This window comes from Varanus komodoensis, unplaced genomic scaffold (assembly GCF_004798865.1).
Source record: "Varanus komodoensis strain SLA01 unplaced genomic scaffold, ASM479886v1 scaffold2, whole genome shotgun sequence".
NCBI classification, from domain to species: Eukaryota; Metazoa; Chordata; class Lepidosauria; order Squamata; family Varanidae; genus Varanus; species Varanus komodoensis.
In genome coordinates, this window is record NW_025335568.1 from 52,038,235 (window position 1) to 52,060,758 (window position 22,524).

Sequence of the window (22,524 nt, forward strand, 5' to 3'; positions counted from 1 at the left end):
AGGGTTCTAATTGTGTGTGGAGTATCCATAATACCAAAGAATCTCCGGTTCATGCTGTCATCCTCCATGGTTACAGGGTGGCCTGTGCAGTGACAGAGGGGGCTGGGGCCAGACCACTCTCTCCTCAAGCCTTTACAAAATATAGTGAATGGAATGCCTGAAGAGGGCTTTTGTGTGATGGCGAACTGAACACCACTCCATGCTGACTTTATCCAAGTCAATGTGGCTATCACAAAAAAAGATGTTATAGGCCAAAAGCATTGCATATATTTCTCCTTCCAGTTTTATAGAAATTATGCATGGCAGGAAGATAGTAAAGAAAAGGCTGGGGCACCCTAGTACTTGGTAAGTTCATTTCTAACACTATTTAAACATTTACGTAAATTATTTTTCTAGTGCAATCACAGAACCACAACCTTCTCAGGATGGCTTGGATTCAAAGTATAAATAAACCAGTTGTTTGATGCGACACACACCACTTAAAATATGTCCTGTTAGCTGTGCCTAGAATTACCCTTGATTTACTCTTGAGTGATTTATACAGAAAAGTATCTCCTAGTGTTAAGTCCTGTTTGTGGATAATCCCTGTCACTAGAGACATTGTTTGAAAATCAACCATACTCTTGGGTGGATTAGCTTGTTAATACTACTCAAGGTCAGTTGGTCTGTTCTAGCTATCTTATATAAATGCTTGTGTCTTCCTAGGAAATGTCAATTTATACATTCTGGTTTCATACAGGTGGGTGCATTTATTCCATTTAGCTCTTTGTGAGTTATCAGAGCCTTGTTGCACTTCACACTCCTGGCTGCATGCCACCTAAGTTTCCCATTGCAATGCAGAGAGAACTGCTTTGATTTCGGGACCTCAAAGGCCATTAATTCCCACTGGACTGCCTTCTATTCTGAAGGCATCCTTTTGAAGGTCCATCCAGTCCAGGTCTGGTTTCAAGACAGAGGACAATCGGAAGGAAAAGCTTGGCCCTGCTCACCTAGAAAGCAGACTGAGCAAGGCGCGCGGGTTACCATGTCCCAGTAAAATATAACAACAGTCATACTGAATCAGACCAATGGTTCATTTGGCTTTTTTAAAGGACTATATACATGCAGTTCCAGCTGTTTTTTTAATTAATTAATTTGATTTATACTCTGGAGATGGCATTGAAGGGGCTGACAATAGCTGTAGTGATGGGCACCAATCTGGATGGCTTTAAAAGAGGATAGGACAGATTCCCTTAGGAGAAGGGAATGGCTGCTAGTTGGGATGGCTATATGCCAGGGGTAGCCAAACGAAGCCTTGTGAGCTGCATGTGGCTCTTTGACTTTATTTCGCAGCTCACAGAGGGGCCAAAAAAGCCTATAGTATAATACATGGGTCCTCAAACTACGGCCCAGGGGCCGGATCCAGCCCACCATGCCCATTTAGACCTGCCGTGTGTGCGCCTGGTGGAAAAGTTTGAGGACCCCTGGTATAACAGGTCCCTATTTCCCTATGGCATGCAGCAGGGAAAGGACAGGGAGGGATGCTCCTGATCAGACAAGGCCAGTGTGCAAAATTGGGCTGCTTCCTCCGCTGGCCCTGCTGGGGCTGAAGGACCGCACGGCAGCTACACTCCAGGGGAGGATCGGTTCCTCACCGAAGCTTCCGGCATGGCAGCTGGTGACAAGATCCCTAGCTGCTTCTGCTGCCAGGTGATGTCCTGCACCTGAGCTCCCGAGGTGGCAGTGCACAGCCACTCAGTTTACTCCGATACTCAGAGCTAAAAAGGAAACAGAAAGGCTCCACTCCGAAAGGTTTTTAGCTATTTTGCTTGAAAGCATAACAGTGCCCTAACAGAAGTTTACTCGGCAGTAAATCCTACTATGTTTGGTGGAGCTTACACCTAGGTAAGTGTGTGTGGGGTTGCATTAGCTGAAATTCATGTTAATTGATTAGTCCAGTCTTTTGTCAGTTTGCAACAACTCACAACCAAGATGGAGACTCACAAGACCTCTACTAGCAGTAGCTAGCCTGCTAATTGTAGCAATGTCTGTTTGGTCATAATACATAAATAAAAATAAATATTTTTTCATGTCTTGTGCCTCTCAAACTGTATGTAGCTCTTCCATTGAGCAAGTCTGGCCACCCCACTATATGCGACCTGCAATATCAGAGGTAGTATGTCCACGTACCTCGGATGCCGGGCAACATGGGCAGGCAGGTGCTTCCGTCCTCAATTCCTGCTTGCAGGTTTTCAAGGGGCAGCTGTTTGGATGCTGTCTGGACAAAATGCTGGAACCGATAAGCTGTTCTTAGGATTGTTTTTGTTTCTGAACTTTTGTTATTGCCATTCAGTGCCATTTCCTTGGGAGAGGGTAAGGTTTAAACCAAACGAATTACCTGAAAAATAGCTGATGCTGCATGCATGCAGCTCTCAAGCAAAAAAAGAAGCGGCAACCCTGCCAATCAATAGTTTGGGGGGAACCAGTGGTGACCATTCTCCTAGGCCCTTTCAAAAAGCTGATCAGTGCCAGCTCTATAAACACAGTTACAATTAAACAATGACCAGACATGGCAAATGTTCTCAAAAGGAGTGTACTTGGTTATAACTTGTCTAAGTTTTTTAAAATTCTACAAAGAAATGCATTTCACTTATTGATATCCATTCTGGTGGCCTCCAGTCATATGGTTTAAACTGATTTTGGTTGTTGTTGTTGTTTTGATACAACACCAATATAAGAAAACTGTATTAAAGCATCAGTATCAAAACAGAACACAGCACCAGACACCTCAATAATTAATTTCCTGAGGCAAGCTAGCTTACCTCCCCAGCGTCAACTATCCCTCACTTATATTTCTGGATTTAGTTCCCGATCTCTGTTTATATCATCTTCCATTTGCAGTATTTCATCTACTTATCGGTTGAACCTTTTCTGTCTTAACGCTCTTTTATACCTTTCAGTCCTATGATTTTCTTTTAAAAATATTTCTCCTTGCGATATCAAGCAGGACAGTCTGAGACAGCATTTCAACCCGCTGCATGAAATGAAAAGAGGAAAGTGAAGCAGGTGCATAACACGAAGAACAAAGCAAAGCCAGGGATAAAATGTAATTCCTGAATTTCCAAAAGCCTCACATATTTTTTGATTAATCTGATTGCAAGATCAGCGCCAGTGAGTGCAGATTAAGTTGTAAGCTTATACAGGAACCCATCTTTTCTTGGTCTAAAATTGTCATGCTCCAATTCAGATTTAAATATAATACCCGTCTGAAGTAATCTGATTCAACAGAAGCCTGAACAGTCAAGACAATCTGGTAATCTGGTAGGAAAATCATGCTTTCATCTATTGCCTCTAAAAATACTGTGCACATTATTTTTAGGTACCGTTCTTACCTCCCCATGAATATTACTAGTTATCTATCACTACAGAAAGAATCCTTAGGGATATATTTGGCTATGTGCCAGACAGGAATGGGCAAATCAGTCTATTTCCAGTCTGTGTCAGTTTCGCAAGTGCTCACGCATAAATCCATGCCATTGCAATTCCAAATTAATCATCACAGTTTTTTTTTCAGTTTGTAAGGAATTTGTATTTAAATCAGATTTCTAAATTTATTTTTCTCGCAAATGTGCATTTCTGAATTTTTTTTCTCAAACCACATATTTTTAAGCTGCAACCTTAAACAAGTTTAATCAGCATGCTGCCTCAAGAATGCTAGGAGTTGTAGGACTTTTTTCTGTCAAAATATGCATAGGATTTGGCCTGAAATACCTTCCTTTTCTAAGGGTATGATCTATGTAAACCTCTCAACTCAGAGGCTTACAAACATCCAATGGCAGGGGTGAGATGCGGAGTTTGCAACCACAGTTCACATCCTGTACTTTATCTTTATGGCTTCTTCTGGCGATCTAGATAAAGTTCCAGGGAGAGGGAAGGAAGGAGCTGGGGTGCCAACAGAAATTGGCATTGCCCTCAGCCTCCTCCTCTCCCCACCCCCAGAACGCTCCTTTACACCCTCACCCGCTGTCCAAGGCCCAGGTGCGGCATCGGTGTGGTTCTTTTCAAGCTGGCTGCAAGTGGGTGGAGGCACAGCTTTCAGAATCCCTGCTCCAAGATTGCAGTATCTCAGAACTGTGACTCAGAAGAATTCTGTGCAATCATTCTCTTCCCTCCCAGAGAATTGTGGGAAGGCACAGGATGGCACCCTAAATGTATTTCCATTCTTTGTACTCATTTCTAAATGCATTCTAACCCAAAATATGCATTTCTGCACAATATGGTAGAGATCCTCTTTCAGGCCAAGGGGCAGGTTCAGTTTTGAGGTGCACTCTGGAAGCACCATTGCAGATGGCTGCTAGCCAGGAAAGAAACGGCAGGGCCAAGGAATGAAGATTGTGAGCAAGGCAGTCACCCCAGGAGTTACTATTCATGAAGTTCTTCGAGGTACCAGTCCTCAGAGAGAAGAGAGGGTCAGGGAAATACTATTTTTATGGGAGGTAATTTAATATCTCACATCTTCACAAGGAAGAGGTAATATTACTGCCCTTTGTGGCTTTAAAATGAGTTTTGTTTTTCAGTATTATAGGTTGCTGTCTGTCCAGCAAATTACTTGGAAGTGTTCATTCAGATTATATTTACTGCACAATGAGAACAACAGAGCTGTGCAGAAAAACAACAATCACTGAACGACCTGACAACATTTACGGTAAATAATGGTGCAGTGAGTCTTTGCGTGCAGGGGAGAAGAGATGTCCCTGGTATACAAGCCATTCTCTGTGCCTGATGATGCAAGATCTTGCTTATTCTTGTAAAAATAAAGGTGAGACAGCTTTAAGATGCAAGAGCACTTGCTGCTGTTTGTGCTACAAAATACAGCTAGCCTTCTGAGATTTTGCAGTTCTGGGTAAGGATGCAGTGGAATTTGGTTCAGTTCACAAATCATCTGGAAAGGCAACAGACATGAATGGGAATGCATGTTCTGCAAAAATGTTCACCAATCTTCCTTCCAGAAATTAAGTGTTGCCGCTCTTGGGATACCTCATAACTGCTAGCTGCTGCAGCACTAGAAGGGCATCTCACTGTGGGCAAACAGTAAAGGATAATGCCCAGATAGACAACGTCTATCTGTCTGCCATGTGGGATTTGCTGTTGTATTTTGCCATTCTTTCCCCTTCATCATTCTATCCCTTGCAATCTTATCCTCTTTCAACCCTTTTTTCCATCCCATCTGGTTTTACTCTAATAAATGAATTCTTTTCACTGAAATTGAGTGAGTGGAGTGCTAATTCAGTACTGTAGTCAGTCTGAAAGTGGCCAAGAAAGGTGGCAGATCCTTCCCACCAAGGGGTTTGGGGGAAAGTGAGGGATTTTCACCAAGCCAATTGTAACAGTGGGATAAACTCTTGTCCATGTCAAGAATTGATTCCAAAATGAATTCCCCTCCTCTCTTCTGCCTCCAAAAGGGCTGGCTCCACCCTCAGGGAGGTTCATGCTGCTTGTGGCCAGAAATGCTGGACATTATTAACTGGTCTCCTTGTCTGGCTTGATGACAAATCATTGGTAGATTACCTCTCACCACTTCCTCTGACCCTTGTTGTTCTACCCCTGAATTGCTCGGCTAATCTCACTCATTAACCGTGGCATTTCAGTAACACATTCCAACCCATCCACCTCTTTGTATAGCTCACCTGCACAGTCTGACCTTTCTTGCTTGGAAAACTGCATTTCTGAGGGCCCAATCCCTGCATCTGTTTTGTCTGCCATAAAGAAATTAATGGAATGCAACTTTCTTATAGCAGTCCTTGTAGTGCATATGTGTAACCAAGACATCTGTGTAAACTTTGTTACCTCGCTTGGCTTTGCCAGACCCTCTCTGCTGTGTGCATAATCTGTTTTGAATAAATCTTTCTTGTCTCTTTCTAAGAAGCTTTTTCATCTTTTATCAGTACTCATAGCCATGACAACCCACTTTGTGGAACACACTTGCTTGGAAGAGCCACCTGGCTCATACCTTATTGTTATTTTGGTGTCTGCTCACAAAAGCAACAGTGTTCTGTCTTTAAAAGCATTTCCTCATAGCTGATTGCACTATGTGCAACGTTATTAACTGCTGCTTCTTAGTTTATCCAGCCTTGGCTTATATGCATTCTGTGTTGGTAATTTATGCTACTTTGTTGTCTTGAGCACTATTTTGGAAGAAGAAAAAAATGAAATAAATAACTGTTCAGTCTTAAAGGGACAATCTAATGGCTCCCAGACATTGCCTGAGGGGCGCAGAATAGTTCTGATTCTCAGTTCTGAGTTCAGAGACGAAACTCTGCCCCTACTGCTTCCTTGTAGCTGGAGTGAACAGAACTGTGCCAGCTACCCTCCGAGATCAGGAAAGCAGCTTGTATTTCAAAGGAAGGGATGAATCCTGAGGCTGCTACAGCCTCCTTCCCTCTGCTGCTGAAATGCTGTTGCTAGACAGCCAAAAACATCCATCTATTGAACATGCAGAGCTGCAGGAGCCACAGAGATGAAGATCACCTCAGCGACTCTTCCCTTTCTGCACTGGATGAACATGAGCCGCCAGGTTCAGAGGCTTAGGCTCACTTCATAGGATTGTGACCTAAACCAACAGGTCCCAAGAAAATGCTTATAATAGTTGCCACCATTGTTATAATGTGAAAGGAAAGAAATAGTAGTTGAATGAAGTGCACACTGCACAAGCACAGGGGTACTGGCATCTGAGGAAGCTTTTTTGGTGTTTGCTTGGCTTGCAAGGCTTAATCAAGCTCCAGACAGGTATATTTTAATGAAACATGAAAAGTAAATATTTAGATAGATATAACTTGCCTTCTATGAAGATTCTCTTCCAGTAGATTTGGCCAACCTGATTTCCTCCAAGAAAGATAAGGTTGGAGAAAATCAAGAATGTAGTAGATACAGATGCCAGAGCTGCATGGAATCGACGAGAATTTCTTGGGGACAAAAAGCAGTTCTGAAAAGACATTTTTAAAAGACAGTTTACAATGAAAGCTAGCACTATATTCATATTGGAAAGGAGAAAACAGTTAAAGGTTAGGGAAACTGCTATAGCGTTGGTGAAGCTGTATTAGAGGATAATCAGGCACTGCATTTTGTGAGTCACAATTGATGTTATGTGTCACCATGTACATATCACCATTTACAAGAAATACAAGAGTTTAGCAGAATGGATTCCTGGAGTGTGAGTGTTGGTGTGCTCCAGCCTAGCTTTGAGCAATGCAGTAATAAGGTCCTCAGAAATCATGCTATAAATATTTCCGGAAACTGGGTAAGAAGCTCACACATGCAAAGCCAGAAGCAGGAAGAGGTCTTTTTAGGGGATGAATGGTGAATGGATGGTCTAGTGGGACCAGGGTTCACAAGGAGACATCACTGCATGGCCATGTTTTCATCAGGAGAGCCAGTATGACATCCATCGCCCCACTCAGGATGTCCTGTTCCCACCAAGGGTAACTGCAATCCTCCCAGGAGCTAGGGGTGGGGAATATATTGTATTTGTTGTAATGCAAGGTACTCTGGGGTGGTTCAGTCTTGAATGGCCAATTGAGACCCATTTGCTTTACAAAAGACTTGCTCCTAAGGGATGAAAACCGCTAGAACTGGTTTACTGACACGAATCAGCACTTCTGAACTTTCACTGTGGGTGTGGCTAAGGGACGATCACAATTCTGCACTTCGGAATTTGCCACTACACCTTTCCCACATCTGATTATACTCCCCTGCAGATGTGTTCTCAATTGCTTCTCCTGCAGCTGAGCTTCTTTCAGTTTCAGAGCCTTGCTGGAGAGATGGAGGGGAAGGAGGCAAAATATGCTGCAGGTATTTGCAGGAGAACGGGTGTGCAGAGAAAGGTCCATTGTGACCTCCTGCCTAGTGATTCTCTCCTGTGTGTTCCCTCCCCTGTCCTTACATGGCAACACCCAAAAGCAAACCCCATGCTTCCATCGTAACATGTAGCTCCATCAAATGATGCTTGAGACAGAAAAACAGCCCTTCCCCTTCAGAACCTGCTTTCAAGGCAGGTTGTCTTCTTTATGCCATGGTAAAGTATATCTTGCTTCTTTAAAGCACAAAACAACTAACATTCAAAACATCAAGCATAGAAGTTCTTTCAGGTTAAGAAATATGAACTAGAAAAATTACATTCAAGTAGAAAATTAAACTTGTATTAATCATCATCATTATCCTCACCAGTTTAAACTGATGAAAACTTTTTTCTCTATAATTAACCTTTATCTTTAGGCACATAACCTTAATTTAATATGATGGCTTCTCTCCTCTGAAAGCAAACCAACCATTTACTATATGTTGTTGTTATGTGCTGTCATCTTCAACCTAGTCATTTGGATGATCTTGACCTTCGTCTCCAGGAAAATGTCCTTAGACTTAATAATCTTGTATAGTCCTTCACTGCTGCCATTCCAAGTCTCAGTCTTCTTCAAATTTCTGCAATCAAATTTCTTGGCTGCAAATTGATGACTGAGCTGAGCTATGCGAGATCTTTCTATTTCTTCATTATTAACAGTAAAATTCTGTAATTCTTCTGTGGACATCATTTTTGTTTCTATTATATATTGTCCTTTTAAAAGTGCTAAGAACTTATATTGCTGGGTTAGATAGCTTTTCTTTATCATCAACAACAAAATCAGTCTGAAAATAGTAACATGAACTTCATGCTGCAGCAGAAGACTTCAATCCTATACATGTATACCCAGAATGAGTGCTGTTGAGTTCTACAGGACTTCTTCCCAGGTATTTCAGCATAGGATTTCAGCCCAATAATTACAAGCATAATCATTTATATGTCCATTTGTTTTAAATAAAGTAATTCCTTCCATAATTTAATAATGTACATTGTCTATATTTTTTACATTCTTTACTTTACTTTCATGGCATCAACCACCACAGTATGAATTAATATTCAGTGCACATTTTGGAATGAAATTTTTGCCTTCTATTATACTTTCAGCTCTTTATTTGAATTTTTAAATTGGCCTTGTAGTGAACTGGGTGAAGTCTGTGATATTTTAATGCTAATTTTCTTGTTTCTAAACTGGTTCCTAAAGTTAACATGTGAACCCTGATGAAAATTGGGGTTTCAGAATAAAAGCTTATTTTAATCCTGAAAGGTAATGATGGCATAAACACTGCATTTATATTCAGGAGGAAAGAGATCAGTGGATAAAGCACTGTATCCAAAGAATCATCTTATTCTTGAAGAATAAATAAGGCTGTAATGCTATACCTACTTACCTGAGATTAAGTTCCATTAAATTCAATGATGAATTGTGCTGAGTAAACATGTACAGGATTGCATTGCATTGTAAATCAAGGTGTATGAATAACACCTTTTTAAACTGGAATGGGATGTTTTCCTATCTAAACATGCACAAGATTCTCCATTTAAAAAAAAAAAAATACAATACATATGTCAAATGCACTTTCGTAAAACTAAAAACAGGAACAAATGACATGTATATATACACACAGTTATGACTTCAATCAAAAACTGTGGACAACATCTGTCCTTAATAGGGTTGTGTTTCCAATTGGCAAAGTTCCCAAAATACAAATAATCCATAAGCATTATAAGTGTGCTATGAGAGAAGCTAAACTAAATATTTATAGTTGCTGATAGGATAATAGTTCTGAATGCTGTGGAACATTATTTGCTGAAGTCTGTATACAAATGGAGAGTATCAATCCAGGTCTATCGTTAATGGTGGCTTCTAATATATAAAATGCCACACCAACAACTCTGGCATATGTCCGAAGTATCTAAATGCTCCAAAGAAAACAAGTGGTATTGCAAATAAACATATAAAAGATGGTGTTTTGGGTTATGCTGAAAATGGAAGACTATAAATTTCATGTGACTAGAATACTTCTGTGTGCTAGAAATACGGTGTAAAGTGAGCAAGTCAATTGGAAGTCAATCTATGGTCACCATTGCTTAGCAAATGGTGTGGAATATGCTGCTTGCAGATTCACAACACAACAATAGCAGAATTCAACTTAGAAGTTAAGCAATGAATGAGACTAAAGATATTGCACATAATTCTCTTCTGCTGAAGTTTGGGAGCATGAAAGAAGACCCCGAGGGTCCTCCCTTGAAGATGTTTGAAAATTCAAATTCCTTTCATAGGTTTATCAGATAACACCAGAGAAGTATCCTATGAGGAAAAAATGTGTATGTTTTATTTATATACTGAAAATGGCACTCAAACTGCCTTGAGTGCTATTTTTTAGTAGTGTATACGTAGGGTATATATCGAATTAAATAAAAAATACTAAGAAATGGGGGAAATTGTGATAAATCACCCCGCAAAATTTCCTGTGATCTTTGGACCAAACCCAGACCCTTCAGTACCATGTTGATTAGGGCCATTTGCCATTAGGGGTTTATGTGGGAGTACAGTGGTACCTCGGGCTTACAAACACCTTAGTTCATGACCAAATTGGGTCACGAACAAAAATTTCATGAAAATTTTGACTTGGGTCACGAACTCCACTGTGGGTGGTGACCAAGATTGTAGCCATTCCCTCCACCCGAGTGGGGAGATGGCCACGATCGCAGTTGTGTTCGTGCAGGGAAGACGTGTGTAATCATGAGCACGCTCCTGCAGGAAAGATGGGTGCAATCTCAGCCATCTCCCCCACCCCCAACCCGCACAATTGCGGCCATCTCCCCACCCAACCAAGTGGGGAGATGGCCACAGTTGCAGTCACGTTCATGCAGGGAACACATGCGTGATTGCGGTGGCTGTGCTGTGCTGCGCCCGTCTTTCCTGCAGGAGCACGACCGTGATCACGCACATCTTCCCTGCACAAATGCAACTGCGATTGTGGCCATCTCCTCACTCAGGGAGGTTAGGAGATGACTGCGATCGTGCTGGCTGGGAGAGAGATGACCGCAATCGTGCTAGTTGTTCGGAGCGGGGGGGAGGAGAGATGGCCGAGATTGCACCCGTCTTTCCTGCAGGAGCGCGTCCATGCCAGGATTTCTTTGAGAAGCACCACCCCAACATAACTGTAACAAACAGAGTGTTGAATCTGATAAACAATAATGTGGTCTCTCATTTCCGGAGGGTTATGCAGCGCAGGAAAAAACAAGTGACTATAGACAGATTTTTCACCAAAATTGACCCTGCAGCTAAGAGACAAAGAAGAGAGGAAACCCCTGAAAGAGATCTCCCCAATGTCCTTACGGAGGGGACTCTCCCTCAAAACAATAACCTTCCCCCACACCTGTACAGTACTGTACAGTACTTTGTTACTTTGTTCTTTGTCACTTTGTTTCAAAATTTCTGATTAAAAAAATAGTTACAGAATGGATTAACCTTATTTACATTGAACCTTATGGGGAAATTTGACTTGAGTCATAGCCAATTTGGGTCACAACCAGAGTCGTAGAACGGATTAAGTTTGTGAGCCAAGGTACCACTGTATTCCAGTCTCTGCAACCCAGTACCTGGAGGAAACGGTGTATTGGCCCAAGCACTTACCGACTGTTGGTCTGAAAACTAGAAACTGTAGAAAAAGTCCAGCTCATGCAATATCAGTGTTACAAAATTGCTACAGTGGCCTTCTTAGGAAGATGCCGTCAGTTCATACCTAAGTTGCTCCTGCCAACTTAGCCAGGATAGATCTTGACAGTTCTTTCATCCTGCGCCCCTCCTATCCCCCCTCTTAGGACCACTCATGCAAGCCCTTGTAGAGAGCAGTTAAACTGACTGGTCCAAGGGTACCATTCTTCATGGGTACAACACCTTTGTCATTTTGCTACACTGGAAAATAATGTAACTCACAAAAATTATGCTGTTGCAATAGCCCTGTACCTGCATATCAGACCATAGCATCATGCTGTTATGCATTCAAATTTCCAAAAATGTGTGTGTGTTCTGAGATATATTCTTATTTCTCATAGAAACACGCACATACATGTTTATATATATATGTGTGTGTGTGTGTGTGCGTGTGTGTGTTTATATATGTTTATAAATGTGTGTGTGTGTGTCTATATATACATGTTTATATATATCTCTCTTTTAAGGAAAAACACACATTTAATTGCAAAAATTGGTGCACCTTTTGTCAATTTTCCATTGAAATGTTAATAAGGATATTTGTAATAACCCTGATCTGACCAATTTTTAAATGCATAACCAAAATATAAAATGTTACAAAACTCAAAACAATCCCTTTTAGTGCCTCAGCGGGCTCACTTCTTATAGAAGCCTAGCCTCAGATATGACTTTCCATTGACATCTTTAGCTTCTTATCGTGTCCCAAGTTTCAAATGTCTTATACATGTCAAGCACAAAAATTTATGGATGCATCTGAACATCTATTCCGCCTGAGCTGCCAGAGAGGAAACAGTAATTTTCCAGTGAAAGGAGGACAACCATCCAACTATAGGAAAAGCAGAAGTCTTTGTGCCTCTAGTGCCTATAAATCTCTCAATTCATTTAACTGGACAGTTTGTTCAAATAAAAACTAATACAAAGGTTCTTTGTACTTTGTCTCCTGATGATCTATTCCAGTGCAAAAAGCACAATACAAGGGACAGAGAGCCATGTAGCATCTTGATAAACTGGTACTTCTTAATACATAAATACTGTTGATTGATGTGGTGCTAAATTTTCATAAGCTTTGATTTTCACAGTGGAAACTGCCATTTTGTAAAGCATGAGCATTTTGTGGGAAAAAATAGTATCCATATATATATAAACGTAAAAATGTGTTGATAGATTCATCATTTCTCAGCCTCATGTAGACATGGGCAATTCTTCTATTTTTGTTAGCAACCCTATGATTAGATGATGATGATTTATTTCATTTCTATTCTACCCAACAACCAAAGCTCTTTGTGAGGTTCACAACAGTTTCAAACTTTTCAAATGATAATTGCATGTAGTATGTGATTAATGTAATGCATATAACAGTTCATCAATTCCTTAAGGAAAAAATAACAATTTTCTGAAAGTACTAGAAATAAAACTATTACTGAATGAAAACATACAACTTCTTGGTGTCTTTGCTTGTTTTAACACTTGAGTAGCAAGGCTGTACAGCCATGGTCCCATAATATGGAACATAACGGGAATCCCAGAAGCTCCTGCATGTTACTAACATAGGAACAAGTAATGAGAGTTCCACACAAATGTGGTTCTAAATAAATTTGTGTGGGTTTTTTTTCCGATGTTTTATATTATATTTAATCTGCATTTTACTGGATTCTTGTAAACCACTCAGAGAGCTTTGGCAATTGAGAAGATTAGAATAAATAGCAGCAGCAGCAGCTAGCAAATGTTAACTCTAAGAGACATTTCAGGATCTAACTGTGGTAAATTCTCTTCACTGTTCCTAATTCAAACTATTAATTTTCCTTCCGTTCTCTGACAACAGTAGTTTGTGAAGGATCAGAGTTTGTTTGTTTAAACTATATATTGACCAAACAAACAAAAATATATAGTTCTGTCATTAAAGTATACTATTGGTGTAAAGTACTAGGGATGCAGAGAGAATAGTTCAGTTCATGACCTTACTGAATTTTGTACTTTCAAACCACTGTGCAAACCAAAATTCAGTTGTATTCCAAAATGTGCACTTCTCTGAATTTTGCTGTGGAGTTTTCTGTGGCAAACATGTTGAAAAATATGTTATAAATGTAGTATATCAGGAAACTTGTTCGTAAAAATACCTATAGTAGGTAAAATGCATACAACAATGCAGTAGGGGAAATGTAGACAAAAATGCATACAACAATGCAGTAGGGAAAATGTAGACAAAAATGCATACAACAATGCACTAGGGAAAATGTGGACAATAATGCTTCAGAATTTTCATGAAAACCTAACACACCATAAAAGTTCAGGATGAACCAAAGCTTACACTAAAGGAATTATCCAAGTCTGAGATAAAATTAATTTAACATGAAGAAACTAAGAAAAACTGAAACTGACAGATCAGTTCATTCCTGTGAAATACCACAAAATATATTAAATGGAGATTGTGTCCAGACGTATCAATACATTTGCAATGTTAAGTATCATGTAAATTTTCCCTAACAAAAATCTTCATTGAAGAGGGCCAAGTACTGTTCCTATAGGTGTTGCAGAAGCCTAGAAATATACAGACATAGCAAGTCAGAAGGGGTCTCCTGTGTCATCTAGTTTGATCCCATCTCCACCCTGCTCCACTCATGTAATACCGAACATATGGTTGTCCAATCTGTCCTTGAGCACACTCACTGATCCCCACCACCTCCTACAGAAGCTCATTCCTTAGCCTACTGGTCAGTACTTCCTGACATCCAACCTGAAACCCAGTTCCTTGAACTCAGCCTATTGGATCATGTTGTTTCCTCCACCGCAGGGAAGAACAGGTCACGACCTTCTACAGTGTAACGTCCCTTCACATACCAGTATGTCACTATAAGAACCCCTCTGAGTCTCCTCTTTTCCTGGTCTAAAAGGCCCAGTTTCCTCAATCTCATCTCATATGTAATCCCCCTCCCATCCAGCTATCATCCTTGTGATCCTGTGCTGAGCTGATTCTAACCTAGCATGACTAAACACTTCTTCAAAAAGATGAAATCTTAACATTTATCACCCATGAGCAGGCTTTTCAATTGCAATGGATTTCAGCCAACCTCTCAGATGAGTCATCTACATGTAGTTTTGTTGATGTTAGCTTTTTACACCACTAGAAGCAGGGAAGTCATTGTGGTAAAGTGGTCCTTCTGTTTAACAAGAGTATCTGCTTATGTATGCAATAGCAAATACATGCTGCTTTTAATTTCTGTTCTCCCAAGGATTCAGTGTGGGTGCAAGCTGCCTGGTTCATTCTGGATGCATGGATGAAGGGCCTTATATATACAGTCTCCTGATGGGCTAACCTGGAGTGAAGACTATATCTGTGGATCCAGCTATCCTGAACTGCAGCATACACAGGCGTTCTTCATGTACACATGAAGCTCTGTGCAAGCAGCAACTCCTCTATTTGATTCATTACCTGTTGGTGCTCTGCATGCATAATCAACCATGGCCATTATTTTCCCCAGATGATCATTAGAAGTGACAGTTCAATAATATCAGCCTTGTAATGGATGGAGATAAGCATGAAATAGCATCTTGAGGAAGAAAGACCTTCAATTCTCAAAGAAAATGTACCTGTATGTTACTACTCCCAGCTCCCAAAACTTCAAAATATGTAACTAATATGGTAATGACTATAACTGTGTAGACCCTGACACTGCAGTGAAGAAGAACACCTATTTCAATATGAATTACTTCAGATGACATTGATGATACTTTAAATATCAACTAGTCTGCTTTTAATTTCAGTAAGTCTTTGCTTCATCACAGAGTCAGAATAAGAAGTATTCCGTGCCACCATTTCCACACACCGGAAGTGTAAAGTTGTATACATAAATAAAGGCAGGCCTTTATCATATCAAAACATGTCTTATACAGATGGAGAAAAGATGATACACCTTGATTCATACTTATGATGGTTAGTTGGTCATGCAAATATCAGAGTTAGTTTATGTTTTTAATAGTTTTTAAAATATTTACTTACTATATATTATATAATTTTATATATTATTGATGGATGTACACTGCCCAGAGAGTCCTCTTTGGGACTACTGGATGAGGTTTCATAAATCAAATCAAAAAATAAATTTCAAGATAGGATACAAGTTGCACAACAATTCTTACATAGCAAAAAATCTATACTGTATTTCTTCAGTGGAGGTTTCACCACCAATAGCTATGGGGTAGAATTGTGCTTCCCCTAGTACTGCCACTAGCACAGCTGAGCCCTGATGATCTAGTGCAGGCCCGTCTTTGGATTTTGACTTGAGTTCTTCCCTTGAAATTTCCAAAGCTCTAAGACTCAGACACACAGGGCTGCCAGTGTTGGGGAGGGGATGTTACTCAGTTGTACAGCACATACGTTCCATGCGGACAATCCCAGTTTCAAAACCTGGCATCTCCAGGTGGGGCTGGAGGGCAGTTGCCAGTCATCTAGCCCAATCAATGTTGACAGTTGGGTTAGATGCACGAAAGATCTGACCCAGAATAAGGCAGCTTCCATGGTCCTCCTTTCAGATAAGGGTGCAGAAGTATGAGAGTGACTGCATGTCTGAAGCAGCAGTTCTCACCTGTCTTCTCCACTGACAAACAGGTACCCTAGATAGTTCTTCACATCAGCTTGTAGTCCAGCTCTTAATCAGTGCCTTCAATGGGCTTAACACATGGTTAGTTTGCACAGTAGTGCAGGCATGATTGCTTTTGAGATGAGAACAAAAGTTTAACAAATTCTGCTCTACAATCCTACCCTGCCACAATCCTCTTGCCAGTTTTCTTCTACTCCTTCAACAATAAAAATGTTTTCTTACTTGGCAACAAGATTCTTTTTTAAAGGATCAGAAGAAAGTAAGATTTTGGCAGCCAAAAGGAAATATTCCATAGCCTTCCATTAACATTTCTATGATGTTAGAGTGGACACACCAGGAAAATATGGGAGACTTGGAGATTCTGGAGTGTGGAGCCCAGGTAAGTGAGCTGATGCTGTGGGGCCTGATTGGAATGTAAGATCCAGACCTTTGTTGCAGATATTAGATTATTAGATTAATATTGCAGATATTATTAGATTAGATCTCTAATCTGCAGATTTTGCATTCCAAAGCTGATTTTAATATCTGAAAATATTAAAAAGCTTTTGGTCAGCACCTACCCACTTGAGGTGAGAGACCCCAATACAGTGTCTAATTAATGAATTATCTCATTCTTATCTGCTCTGAAAATGCAAAAAACGGGGAAGACAGAACTGTACACTATCTAGGCTAGAGAACTATCCATCCTTCAGCTGCTTACCATCTTATTTCTCATGCTGCATTTTGCACTATGCAGGACCAATTGAAATGTAAAGGAATGAGAAAACACAGCCCCATTTAATTTCTTATATTTCAACAGTTGTCACTGTTAAGGATCCATATGCTGCCCAGTCACACAGCCGCTCCAAGAGTCATATATGGTAATTCTCCACCCACTCCCAAACCAGTGTGGCATGCCTGGACAGAGTATTAAATAATTTAGAATATAAAAATAAAATCTGACAAAACCTATAAGTACCATTAGGTCTTCAGTAGATCTCCCTGCATCTGTGAAGTCTGAGGTTTCCAGTGTTGTACAAAATTTGTACACCACTAGAGTTAATATTTTTTCTTGCTCTAAATTACTGGTGACTGACCTCTGTAGCCAGTGTGCCACAAATCATGTCAAAATATAAATAAATACCACTCTAAAGCATCTCACATTGCATAGCCTTGCAATGGTTTGCTCTAGTCTACTGATTAAAGGGATAAGAAAAAAGTAACCCGGAAGTGTGACAGGAATGTTAGCATGAATCTGTGCCATATTCCAACTAGCACTTCTTGCTGTCAGCCAGGGGTGCCACAACCCTCACCTGGGCCATTGATGATGACATTTTATGCCCATTAATCAGCCTTCCCCAAGCCTGCAGCTTCCAGATATGTTCCTCCCATCATCCACAATGACTGAAGAGTTGTAGTCTAACACTTCTGGAAGAGGTCAGGCTGGGAAATGCTGCCCTAAATGATTTCACAGCCATCTGTAAGTTTTTAAAACCACTAAGGACTCTCTCAGGATGTTATGGTTAGCCTATAAAGTAAAGAAAGAAAGAGAGAAGAGACTAATAAGTAAATTGAAGGATAGAGAAGGACGACTGCAAGTACAAAGTCTACATATCAAGAAAATAGCAGAAGATTTCTTTGCAAATCTATACCAGAATGATGAGATTTCAACGGAGAAAGTAAATAAACATATCCGAAAGGGAGACCTGCCAAAGTTATCAGAGAAATACCAGAAAGTATTGAATCAAGAAGTAACAATCACAGAAGTAATAGAGGCAATTAAGAGACAAAAGAATGATAAAACTCCTGGCCGGGATGGGTTACCAGCAGAGTCCTTTGAAGGAATTTTTGCTACACTTCTTAAGGATGTATGTAATGCAGCATTGTTAAATGCTAAAATACCAAACACTTGGACAGAGGCAAACATTACATTAATACCGAAAGAAGACACGGACTTGACGCAGATTCAAAATTACAGACCTGTATCACTATTAAATGTGGATTACAAAATTTTTCCCTCCATAACGGCAGAAAGATTGAAGAAATATCTAACAGACTTTATTCGCTCTTTTTAAGTCATTATATTAGGAAATCATTAATGTTGGTGTGGGAAAAGTTAAAGACAAAATTGTATAATAAATTACCAAGATGGCTTTCACCTATGGAAGCTCTTATATATCCAAATGCATATAACTTGGAACTTTGAAGTGATCGTAAGATATGATGACATTTTGGATAATGATGGAGGATTGAAATTGAATCAAGAAATACAAGAACAAGGATCTAATATTTCTTGGTGGCATAAGCTGCAGATACAATCAAGATATGCTAAAGACTATAGAATGTGGGGCTTTTATAAAGATTTAACAGCATTTGATCAGGTGATGCTTAAATCAGATGAGAAAATGATTAAAAAACTATATAATTTCTTACTCGATAGGAGAATGGAAGATGAACAGGTTAAGGAAACTATGATAACATGGGCACAAAACTTTGGATATAATATTGAATTAGAAAAATGGCAAAAGCTGTGGGAGAGAAATATTAAGGTAACTTTAGCAATGTCATATAAAGAAAACCTGTATAAAATGTTTTATAGATGGTATCTGTCAGCAAATAGATTAGCTAAGATGTTTCCAAATATGTCAAATGGATGTTGGAAATGTAAACATAAATTGGGTACTTTCTATCGTATGTGGTAGACTTGCGATAATGCGAAAAAGTATTGGATTAAAATACATAAATGGCTTGAGGAAATGTTACAAAAATCCTTAGCTTTTAAACCTGAAGTTTTCTTATAAGGCATTATACCTGTTGATATTAGTAAACAAGAAATGTACTTGATTTTACATGTAATTACTGCGGCGAGGATAGCATTTGCTCAACTCTGGAAAAGTGAAGAACCACTCACCGATGAACTGATTCTAAAAAAGATCTTGGACTGTGCAGAAATGGACAGATTGACTTTGTCACTGAAGAAAGAAGATACTGATTTCTATCAAACTTGGGACTCTTTATTACTGGCTAGAGAAACAGGACTTCGTATAGATTTAAATATGTTTTTAAGTTATCATAAATAGAAAAAATGTGGGGGCTGACCCAGAAGGTCCGATGTTTCTGATGACTGATGTTGCTTTTAGTTTTCCTTTGTTTTAGGGTTATTTTGAATAAAACTTATTATAAAAAAGGACTCTCTCAGGATGTTAATGGATAAAATAAATTAGCTTTTCTCATTTGTTTGACAGCATAATAACAAGTGCAACTTGTTCTGTGCTGTATAGCACTAAAGAGCTGCCAGTTCCAAACTTGAATATTGCTCTTTAGATGTTGGGGCAGCCTAGGCAGTTCACAACAGCTCTCCCCATTTCAGTTCATTATTAGAAGGCATTATTATCAATGTCTAGCCCGACACCTAAAGCTTAATCTTGCAGACATGAAAAGGCATTAACTTACAATTAAGTCATGGACAACTGGAAGAGAAAGCAACCTCTTCACTCCACTTTCAGCAGTTACTCCGAGCCAGTTAAGCACAGCCCAGGACCAGAGGTAATTATGGCCACCATGCCAGTAGCTCACAAAAGCGAACGTGATTGCTGTGGAAAGCATCATCTTAAACATGCTGCAGTGGGATCCTCCCATTGGGATGTAAATATACCTGCAAAGGAAATTATAAAGGGAATTAATTAGGACTTTGCTGAACCAGTGAGATGGAGCAGCTGAAATAAATGTTTGTTTTTATTAGCAACACTAAAGTCTTGCTTTGACTAATTACCTGACATTTTCTCTCTTCAAAATTCCCTAGTTTATTCAGGCCATTAGATCATACATTTTAACACCTCCCATTTACCAGGATGAAGCTTCTTTTTCCTGTGGAAGATACCATATCCTCAACACTGTCAAAATGATCAGGGACTAAAGTGGAATAGAAGCAAGTGCTGTGATTCCATTAACCACCAGATATTAAGCAGCACAAAACACTCATATATGTTCCTTAACACAGAATTTTAAAAATAATGCTTAAGTATTTTCTGAGCATTTTTCCACAGTATACTTGTGAGCAACTATTCAATCCAGCTGAATGAATATATACACACACACAAAACACACACACACACACACATAAATAAAATAAACTTTTAGATAAAATCTGGCCTTCATTCTAAAGAATTTTAAGGAAAAATGGTTTCTTTAGTAATGCTTCTGATTTTAAGTGTAGATTTTGCATTCAAGAGGCCCAAAAGGGCTTCCCCAGACTTGTAGGTTGTTGTTCTTTTCAACCAATCTTCCAACCTATCAATAACGTTAGAAAATCCCCTTTTTAATTTGATAGTTTGAAGAAAAAGAAAACATTGTACAGGATCAAAGAGTTGCAATCTAATTGAAGTAACATATATTATCCAAATAACATTCATTTATTCAAACATTTATTCTCAAATTCTCTTTCCATCCCAGAATAGTCACCATTGTTTCCTTAGGACATCCAAGGACTACCAGTTTCTGAAGTCCATCTGTTTAAGAATTGGGCCAGACTCCTAAACATACTTAAGATGCTATCCTATGCATGTTCAGATCAAAAATAACCCACAACTTCAGGCACGTCCCTGCAAGCCATCATCCTATGCGGAGTGATAACTACAACACAAAAACCAGCTGATAGTCAAAGAAAATAGTTATTGTGCCCCCTTACACCTCAAGAGGACAATAACTCTAGTATGTTGAAGTCTAATACTGTATCTAACAGAGTTTGAAGCTGGGAATAATAGAAAGTCACACGCCATGTGTTTCTGCATCCAGCACTGGAATGTTTTAACACTGCTAGCCATAAGGGTGAACTTTAAGGCACAATTTGGCCCCTTAAAGAATAATCCTTTCTTAATTATTTTCCATGAAAATGCCCTAAAACTATTGGAAGATTTAGCCAGGTTCATATCAGGGAGCTCCACTGCTGCTTGTGCAAAACTGTCTATCTGCCCCAATGTGACCGTCACTAGGAATAAGCCTAGAAATGACAGTTTTAATTAAAAATGGTGTTTTCAATTACAGCTCAGTTTATATGGTGTCAACTGGTTCTCCCTAGGTGACTTCTCAAGCAGCTACACAGAGGGAAAAGGGATTCAATTTTCTAGTGTCAGCAGTTGCTTAATTGAGCATTTTGTGAAGAAAAAGCCATTGGGGGATATGGGTACAGCACTGACAATGAAACTGGTAAAGAGTCACATAGGAAAACTCTGCACATTACACAAGTGGGATTGGGCTGTGAATTAAAATAGATAAAGGACTGGACCCAGACTGAACTATGTGTTGTAGTGAAATCAAACAGGATCTAAGTTATGATGAATTAGTCCTACTGATTATAGTAGGAACTAATTAAAACTAACAGTCTGGATGTAACCCAATACTAAAAATTCTTGAATTAGGCATTTTATGGATGTGCATACCACTGGTGATCAATAAGTATGCAATTATTGATCACCAGGGCAGACACATACAAAATATGGACTCTACCAGTAGGCCCAGTGGTCAAAGGTACATTTAAACATAAATGTTAAAAGTCGATATCTGAATGCTTTTCATATTGTTCTACACACAGTGGGGTATGTTTTTGTCTTTTTAGTAATGTGGTATGGTTTTATATCTGTTACCAAGTATATAGACTTCATTACACATCATGTGGGACACAAGATGACAAGAAAATATGGAAGGTTTTGGTTGGACTGTTGATTCACTTCCTGAATTATATAAAATGAACACAGTGTGCCAGTTGTGACGACCCACAGAACTGTGAACCCAACTCTTTCCCAGTCACTACTCAAATCACATTACTGAGTCTCTCACATACAGAGCCCACATTTTTCCATTTGCATGAAATAAAGTACAGATTGCACCACTACTTCAGAATCTGCGTTTTGCATAGAAATCAGTTATTACTAGTACATGGAATTTATACCTTACATTTTAAAAGTATCTCTTGCAAAATTTAGTATTAGCATTTGTGCTTACTGCAAACAATGCATTTCACAATTGTAAAGCCTCTTTTTCCAAGTAACTGGATGGTTTTTAAAGTCAGCTTATCTGCTGCAGCCAAGCTGTTCCATTTAAAGAGCACATCATAATTTTAACTCACTTGATGCCCATTAGTGAATTGGCTAGATTATGTAAATATTACCCTTCAAATCCCTGCTGTATGACAAATATAATTTTTGAAATGTTTAAGAATGACAATTCTTTATGAAGGAAAACTTTGAAATCCAATAACCACTTTCTTCATATTTTACAAGCCACAGCAGCATAGCATATCCTTCCGAAAATGCTCATTTGTGTTTCCAAACCCTCTTCTCACTATTGCACTTCCA

The 22,524-nt window shown here is 39.3% G+C and overlaps 1 protein-coding gene across 1 annotated transcript in view; it reads right to left on the bottom strand.

The window, feature by feature from the left end:
- Positions 1-22,524, bottom strand: part of HHAT (hedgehog acyltransferase) — a 184,654-nt gene that overhangs the window by 29,620 nt on the left and 132,510 nt on the right. The window contains exons 11-12 of the mRNA XM_044429127.1: positions 19,625-19,826; positions 6,817-6,961 (exon numbers count right to left, since the gene is read on the bottom strand). Coding sequence (XP_044285062.1) covers positions 6,817-6,961; positions 19,625-19,826 — 347 coding nt within the window. The remainder of the gene's footprint in view (positions 1-6,816; positions 6,962-19,624; positions 19,827-22,524) is intronic.